Consider the following 9232-nt stretch of genomic DNA (forward strand, 5'->3'; position numbering starts at 1 on the left):
GCTATACAATTAAGGGACTAGATAATCTGTTAGAAAGATTATTAGAAAAAATAAAAAGTATTTTTTCTCAACTAGAAACTATAGATATATCGTCTAAGGAATATGATAATCTTAAAGAATTATATGACAATTATATTACAGATTATGCTAATTTATTAGATCAAATGATGGAACTATATATTAAAATTCGAAATGAAAGAAATAGAAGAATTTTGGAACTATCCCAATAAATCAGGATATTTTGCGCAAAATATGACAAGCCATTTCATTAAGGATATTATAGACATTTTGACAAGAATGAATAGTGATAGGCCATTTAGAAAAATCCCCCCACATTTAACCCCGTTTGGCTCCCATTATTCCCTATTAAATTATACAACCATTCTATACGTATACTTTTTTCACAGCACACACACATGCAAAGTGAGTGGAGTCCACGATTAAATTAATAGTGGATCCCACCTTTGTGAGAGGAGCGTGAAAATTGATGTGAAAAAAGTGATGTATAAATAGATTTTTTGTAAATTATAATTCATTTTCTCTCTGTTCTTATTAATCGTATATTTTTTAATAAAATAATATTACACGTAAATCGAAAAAATTTCATCCATTCTTCAAATGATTACTATTTCTCTTATTATAGTGTGAAATAATGAAGGCCGGACGGGTGCTTAATTCTTTAATTAACAAAAAACTGGTTACAAAGCAATTTAAATAGAATTTATTAGCTGTCGTGGAACACCTATTGCTCTCATTTCAATTTTTTCTACGAGAATTTTCCGCTCCTCGTATCAAAGAGAAGCAAGACTATCATAGTATACTTGTACATTATCAATTTATCACATATACTAATTATGACATTATCAGGAGATTAAACTATTGAAGATTAATAACTATTTCCAAAATTAGGAAAAGAAGTCAATATCATTTATTATGCTCTTAAATACCTAATTTAGAAATTTAATAATTCCATAATTTGGATATTGAATCCATAAAATTATTAATATTACTATACTATTCATCCTTCAAAACATTTGGATATTACCTTTTTAATCTCTAGATTTTTCTTTTTCTTTTGTTTTTGAATAAATTACAATGCATAGTTGGCACTACTTAAATTCTAATTAAGTAAATGTATATTATCACACACTTTATAAAACTTATAACTAAGAGTCGCTTGACATGATTTTTACTTGAATTATTCTACTTGAACATAATAAACATCATAATGCCTAAGTGGCGCCCCCCCTATTAGAGGGATATGGTGTCCATAATGTGAGGGGACACCCGTCCCTCCAATAAGGGGCCCACTTGAGCATTATGAACACCGTTATAGTGTCCATTATGTATCCTAAGTATTATCATTTTTACTTTAACTTCCTGTTAAAAGATATTCATCTTTCGAAAGTATTTTTAAAGGAAGTCATGTTAAACCAACTTTTTTTAAAAGTTCTTCTAACTAAAAGAAATATTTTTCTAAAATTCGCCAAACAGGTCCAAAAATAATTTTTGAATTTCAAATGCTAATTTTAATTTTTCAAAAGTCGTGTCGAACGAGCTCAAAAGTAATATCAAACAAGCCCTAAGGTAATGGGCCCTAACATGGTCTGAAAAGAAGAGGTCATGTGCCATTCACATGGCTAGTTGACAGACTTTTTAGCAATTGTTCAAACTCAAAGTTTGGGGACTCAGGATGCAAAAAACAATGACGGGAGACCATAATGCCATTCGAGTCTCTCCAGTAGAAGCTATCTTTTATGGCACAAGATCACACTCAATACTAAGCTGAAGACATTGGTCACATATAAAGCAAACTTAATCCCCTGTGACACTCTCTAAAATTTTTATACATTTTTCTTTCCCTTCTTCTAAATCACACATTCTTCAATAAAGTAATATTATACGTAAGTCAAAAGAAATTCCTTCTTTTTCAGCTACACGTTCTCCCAAAAAATATTATTCCATAATACATTTTACCAAAATTTCTCTTTAAAATGGAGCTCAAACAAAGGCTAATTGTTATAAAACTGTCAACTGTTGATAGATACAGATACAAGAGATCCACCTAAAAAAAAGCATAGATGAGTAACAAGCAAACCTATGTCATAATGTCAATAACAAAACAAAATCAGCAATCCTTTACAGAAACAAAATCAGCAATCCTTTACAGAGTTTTCATTCACCCCAAAAATGTTATACCCTCCTCATTAGCTTTTAAGATCCATGAAGTTATGAAGGTGAGAGCATAGGCCAGCCAACAAGTTTAGGTGACCCGGATGGGGTTGAAGGCTGACTAGGAGTAAATAGGCTCACATCCACAAATGCCCCAGAGGTTTCATCTTTTACCATCGTACGAAAAGATATCGATCCACTCCTTTCCAAAGAAGCTGAATTTCTCCCAGGACTAGTGAGCATACTTGTTCTGGAAGGGCCTTCATTATGAATTAGTGAATCATATTCATCAATAAACCTCATAGCCTCTATATCTCTTTGTAGACTCCTCAAGACTAAAGAATCTGCAATGGGGAGGTACACGAGCATGCAGATGGCCACCACCGCACAACATAAAAAGGAAAGAAAAGCTAAGAATGAAATAGCATCAAATAAAAGTTTATCCGGCTCTGATAGCACAGATAATCCAAGAAGAAGAACTCGTAATGGGAAAAAACCAGAAATAGAAAAGATTAGTGTATACACTCTCTTTTGTAAACCCTTATTGATGACCAAATGAAGAATTTGTCTCCCAAGCCAGAACAAGTAAGTTGTTAGGAGGGTGGCAAAAAGACCAAGGACAACGGTACTCAACAGAGGGTAAGTGCAGAGGGCAACATTATCATTGTCCTTTGTTTTAGAAAAAGCTGAAGCCTTGGTGAAATAAGGAGGTAATCTGTGCACAAAACTCTCCTTGTTATGCCATGTTCCAATTAGAATTACAATCACCTGAAGAACAAATATTGGGAGACAATAAAGAAGCACATAAGCAGCTGTTTTTGCATTCCACCTCCGGCTTAATGTTCCAGACTTCTGCAAGGTTGCACGAAGTAGAAATATGAGAATGAGGATCAGGCATGGTTCGGCAAACCCGAGATTTGAAACAACATAGCATTTGCAAACAGTTTTCTGACGTTTCAAGTTGAGGGAATTCAGGACTCTTCCCTCCCCTCTCAACAGATTTAACCGAATAATCTCTCCAAAACCCCACCAAACCGCAAAAAAGATGAATGTAATTCTGATAATCCAAGGACCACTAAAGTAGTTGAGCCGAACAAGACCTTGACCATGGATCCGATCATGGAAGTAAAACGAATACACGATGCAGAATATACCCAGAAGGACCAGAACAACAACAAGACAAATCGTCACCACACCAAGTGCATCAGCAAGAAATCTAGACAGGGGCATTACCCAATTCACAGATTCTACGCATACTATCCGCCAGCGTGGACACAAGAAATTTATCTATTGAATAAAGGATCCCACCTCAATGCTCGATAGCAAGAAGAGCTAATTCGAAAAATATTAAGGCCCTCCTGTTGGTCCAAAATAATTATACACGAAAACTCAAGATCATATTAGATACTACTCGAGCAAGGATCAGGAGAAAGCAACAGGAGAGCTATCTTATTTTCCAACCTTGGGAGCTTTCAGCCATCATCAATAAAGAGATTCTTACACTAGCAACCATCTTAAAGTTTCCTTTATCAAGAACATGAACTTTTAGCCGAGTGGAAACTCTAAACTGACAACTTTTGCAAATTCAGTCATCCTTGAGAGCTTTCAGTTATCATCGATAAAGAGAAATCCTCGCACTTTCAACTATCTAAAAGTTTCCTTTATCAAGATTGTGAACTTTTTAGCCCAGTGGAAACTCTAAACTGACAACTTTTGCAAACTCAGACATCCTTGCTCTTTGCGAACATAAAAAAATATAAGGTCAAAAGCATAGAACTGTTATAACAAGACCAGAGAGATGCACCATAAAAAATTCAGTAAATAAAACTAAACTGTCTTACAATCAACCAAAAAGTTGTAGAAAAATAACGAAATTCTGAAATGATAAATTAATAGAAACAAAGCAACGTAAAATGCCAACCAAGTGAATCACCTTGAAAAGCAGCCCAACAGAAATTATCCAGAAAATTTAACAGGTTAAAAAATATAGTAGGCCAAGGGACAAATATTAAAGAGAGAAGACAGCAAATATCTAATATCCAGTTTCAGCATTAAATGTCAAAGAGAAACCATGCACAAAAACCTCTGGGGCTCAAGTGGAAACCATGCACTTCATGACAGTTGAGTGTAAATTAAAATCTCAAAAAAATAGTAATAATAATAATAAAATCATAAATGCACAATGTAATAAGCAAATTCAGAAATTTAACAATGCTAAGTAAATCCCACTAGTATCTGTTTGGCCCCCATTTTCGGAAAATGAAAATGGGTGGAATAGTATTGTTTTTCCATAATACATTTTACCAAAATTTCTCTTTAAAATGGAGCTCAAACAAAGGCTAATTGTTATAAAACTGTCAACTGTTGATAGATACAGATACAAGAGATCCACCTAAAAAAAAGCATAGATGAGTAACAAGCAAACCTATGTCATAATGTCAATAACAAAACAAAATCAGCAATCCTTTACAGAGTTTTCATTCACCCCAAAGATGTTATACCCTCCTCATTAGCTTTTAAGATCCATGAAGTTATGAAGGTGAGAGCATAGGCCAGCCAACAAGTTTAGGTGACCCGGATGGGGTTGAAGGCTGACTAGGAGTAAATAGGCTCACATCCACAAATGCCCCAGAGGTTTCATCTTTTACCATCGTACGAAAAGATATCGATCCACTCCTTTCCAAAGAAGCTGAATTTCTCCCAGGACTAGTGAGCATACTTGTTCTGGAAGGGCCTTCATAATGAATTAGTGAATCATATTCATCAATAAACCTCATAGCCTCTATATCTCTTTGTAGACTCCTCAAGACTAAAGAATCTGCAATGGGGAGGTACACGAGCATGCAGATGGCCACCACCGCACAACATAAAAAGGAAAGAAAAGCTAAGAATGAAATAGCATCAAATAAAAGTTTATCCGGCTCTGATAGCACAGATAATCCAAGAAGAAGAACTCGTAATGGGAAAAAACCAGAAATAGAAAAGATTAGTGTATACACTCTCTTTTGTAAACCCTTATTGATGACCAAATGAAGAATTTGTCTCCCAAGCCAGAACAAGTAAGTTGTTAGGAGGGTGGCAAAAAGACCAAGGACAACGGTACTCAACAGAGGGTAAGTGCAGAGGGCAACATTATCATTGTCCTTTGTTTTAGAAAAAGCTGAAGCCTTGGTGAAATAAGGAGGTAATCTGTGCACAAAACTCTCCTTGTTATGCCATGTTCCAATTAGAATTACAATCACCTGAAGAACAAATATTGGGAGACAATAAAGAAGCACATAAGCAGCTGTTTTTGCATTCCACCTCCGGCTTAATGTTCCAGACTTCTGCAAGGTTGCACGAAGTAGAAATATGAGAATGAGGATCAGGCATGGTTCGGCAAACCCGAGATTTGAAACAACATAGCATTTGCAAACAGTTTTCTGACGTTTCAAGTTGAGGGAATTCAGGACTCTTCCCTCCCCTCTCAACAGATTTAACCGAATAATCTCTCCAAAACCCCACCAAACCGCAAAAAAGATGAATGTAATTCTGATAATCCAAGGACCACTAAAGTAGTTGAGCCGAACAAGACCTTGACCATGGATCCGATCATGGAAGTAAAACGAATACACGATGCAGAATATACCCAGAAGGACCAGAACAACAACAAGACAAATCGTCACCACACCAAGTGCATCAGCAAGAAATCTAGACAGGGGCATTACCCAATTCACAGATTCTACGCATACTATCCGCCAGCGTGGACACAAGAAATTTATCTATTGAATAAAGGATCCCACCTCAATGCTCGATAGCAAGAAGAGCTAATTCGAAAAATATTAAGGAACCCTCCTGTTGGTCCAAAATAATTATACACGAAAACTCAAGATCATATTAGATACTACTCGAGCAAGGATCAGGAGAAAGCAACAGGAGAGCTATCTTATTTTCCAACCTTGGGAGCTTTCAGCCATCATCAATAAAGAGATTCTTACACTAGCAACCATCTTAAAGTTTCCTTTATCAAGAACATGAACTTTTAGCCGAGTGGAAACTCTAAACTGACAACTTTTGCAAATTCAGACATCCTTGAGAGCTTTCAGTTATCATCGATAAAGAGAAATCCTCGCACTTTCAACTATCTAAAAGTTTCCTTTATCAAGATTGTGAACTTTTTAGCCCAGTGGAAACTCTAAACTGACAACTTTTGCAAACTCAGACATCCTTGCTCTTTGCGAACATAAAAAAATATAAGGTCAAAAGCATAGAACTGTTATAACAAGACCAGAGAGATGCACCATAAAAAATTCAGTAAATAAAACTAAACTGTCTTACAATCAACCAAAAAGTTGTAGAAAAATAACGAAATTCTGAAATGATAAATTAATAGAAACAAAGCAACGTAAAATGCCAACCAAGTGAATCACCTTGAAAAGCAGCCCAACAGAAATTATCCAGAAAATTTAACAGGTTAAAAAATATAGTAGGCCAAGGGACAAATATTAAAGAGAGAAGACAGCAAATATCTAATATCCAGTTTCAGCATTAAATGTCAAAGAGAAACCATGCACAAAAACCTCTGGGGCTCAAGTGGAAACCATGCACTTCATGACAGTTGAGTGTAAATTAAAATCTCAAAAAAATAGTAATAATAATAATAAAATCATAAATGCACAATGTAATAAGCAAATTCAGAAATTTAACAATGCTAAGTAAATCCCACTAGTATCTGTTTGGCCCCCATTTTCGGAAAATGAAAATGGGTGGAATAGTGTTGTTTTGAAAAATGAGTGGTTGAAAAAGAAGGAAAAAATTTCGATTCACGTGTAATATTATTTTATGAAAGATTGAGTGGTTGAAAATATGAGAGAGAAAAATGGAATATAATTTAATGAAATTTAATGGGAGCCAAACGGGGGCTAATGTCATAATTATCTTATGTAAATCAGCACTAAATGAATTTCTTAAAAATATTCTTATATGCATTTCATCAACTAATCAAAATTTGGTCACCAATAAATAAGTCACTGCCATATAACGAAGGAAATTAAAATCCTTGGGTCAATAGAATTTGGACACAAAAAGCTCAAAAAACTTAGCCTGTGTTTGAGCTCCAGTTTTTGAAAAAATAGATTTTGTAATTGTGATGTTTTTGAAATATACATGGTAAAAAGGTAGTAAAAAGTTTTAAATTTACATGCAAAATTATTTTATTGGGAGAATGTGGAGTTGAAAATGATTTTTTTTGGGAGGGGGGGGCAGAATGAGTTTTTCGAGAATGAGGCTTAATTAAGGGCAATAAAGGTTGCTCTATAGCACTACATTAAGCCCCTGTTTGACCCCAATTTTTGGGTAATGAAAATGGGGGGAATAGTGTTTTTTTGAAAAATGAGAGGTTGAAAAAGAATGAACTTTTTTTGATTTATGTGTAATATTATTTTATGAAAGATTGTGTAGTTGAAAATCGGAGAGAGAAAAATAGAATGTAATAGAATGTAATTTAATGGGGGCCAAACGGGGGCTAAAGTCACTGAACTTAGACACTACAAGAACGCCTAGGTCATGCCTAGATGAATCTTTTAAAAATTATTAGTAAAAAAATTCACTGATAAAATAAATGACCCGAGTTCCTGGATTCCATAAGGGTTCAAAAAACATCTTCCAGCAGAACATGAAGCTACTTTGGAATACAAGACGACACATATGGACGACATACAATAGAAGCGGGTACAGCGCAATTATAATGATAATTGGCCAAACATATAAAATTTTGGAAATTTTTAGTTGACCAGTTGTCAATTCGATTATCAAAAAATTCATAAAATTCACTATAAACAATAACTGAGCTCTCTTGCAGCCAAATGAAAATCTATTTAACCCATGCCGAAGTACTAGTTCCCTCACGGCACAATTGCTACTTTGTCCTCTCCTAAGTACCTCTATTAGTATCTCTTCTAACACCTTTTACCAACTTTACAGAAATATAAACTCCTATTTCCTTAAAATTGAAACAAGCATTTATCATTTCCTGCTCACAACATCGCAAAGCAAAAAAATCATATCCATAAACACTTATACGAATGCTGAAATTATACACTAAAAATGCATATACATAGAAAAACAATTTTATCATTTTCTGTCCAGTTATAACTTAGCCTGCAAAATAGTCCGGGGGAAAAGATCAAAATCTTCTCTAATTGAAGTCTTAAAAACCTTGTACGGACTAAAATTAACATGTGTCACCGATTCTTGCTCTGAAAAATCATAAGCAACAGATAGGACATTTAAGTCTAAAAACTATAGCCTAAAAAAAGTGAGATCAGGAGGAAGCTTACGATTAGTAAATCAATGATCCACTGAGCTGAAACGGAAATTCCAAATCTCGCCAAAGAAAAACAGGAAACCACTGAGGAAGAGAAGATTTCAAAGAAAAAATGAGAGGTAGAACGGAGAAGTCTGAGAGCGAGAAGAGAGCTATGTTGGTGACAGCCTGTCGCCAGCTAGTAAATGAAAAATAAAAAATATATTATATATTCAAAAATTATAAATATAGTATAAATTATGCTCCCATTATTTTCAAAAACACTTTTTTTCTCTGTTATTTTTAAACACACATTCTTCAAAAAAAATAATATTATGTACAAATATAAAATTTGTGTATTATAGCACTTTTGTATGTCCAAAAGTTTGCCGAAATGACATAAAAAAAAAAAATTTATTTTTCATCACATTTTTAAAGAAATAAAGTGCAAAAAATAAAAATAAAAATACTTTTCTCTCCTTTCAAAGCATAAAATTAAACATACTAATTAATGGATAGTTGAATATAAGAATTCAACTAAAAAAAAGTTAATAAAATAATTGTTGCTATGAACAAAGATTGGAGAACTTAATTGTAATTAAAAATGTAGTGTATCAAATAAAAATTGTACTTACAATATAATCATCCATTATAAAAATGCATACACTAATATGTCATTAATTTTCATTACTTCAAGAGATGAAATTGGATACACAATTAAATAAAATTAAAGAATAATTAATAAATTGACACTAGAGTAAAATAGAATTACCTCTT

The 9232-nt window shown here is 33.8% G+C and overlaps 2 protein-coding genes across 3 annotated transcripts; both read right to left on the bottom strand.

The window, feature by feature from the left end:
• Positions 1-1995: 1995 nt before the first annotated feature.
• LOC111379207 lies at positions 1996-8644 on the bottom strand. 2 transcript variants are annotated; one of them, XM_023002553.1, is made up of 3 exons: positions 8490-8644; positions 4667-6384; positions 1996-2192 (listed from the first exon to the last, which is right to left on the bottom strand). In XM_023002553.1, exon 2 carries the CDS (start codon positions 5874-5876, stop codon positions 4704-4706), a length of 1173 nt encoding a protein of 390 aa, XP_022858321.1. In that variant the 5' UTR covers positions 5877-6384; positions 8490-8644; the 3' UTR covers positions 1996-2192; positions 4667-4703. The 2 variants fall into 2 exon arrangements, with proteins under 2 accessions (XP_022858321.1, XP_022858322.1); XM_023002554.1 differs by lacking the exon at positions 8490-8644 and having other exon boundaries at positions 4667-6952.
• On the bottom strand, positions 2002-4445 carry LOC111379208. Its single transcript, XM_023002555.1, has one exon. It carries the CDS (start codon positions 3400-3402, stop codon positions 2230-2232), a length of 1173 nt encoding a protein of 390 aa, XP_022858323.1. The 5' UTR covers positions 3403-4445; the 3' UTR covers positions 2002-2229.
• Positions 8645-9232: the final 588 nt, after the last annotated feature.

Source organism: Olea europaea, unplaced genomic scaffold (genome assembly GCF_002742605.1).
Source record: "Olea europaea var. sylvestris unplaced genomic scaffold, O_europaea_v1 scaffold1948, whole genome shotgun sequence".
Classification (NCBI taxonomy): Eukaryota; Viridiplantae; Streptophyta; class Magnoliopsida; order Lamiales; family Oleaceae; genus Olea; species Olea europaea.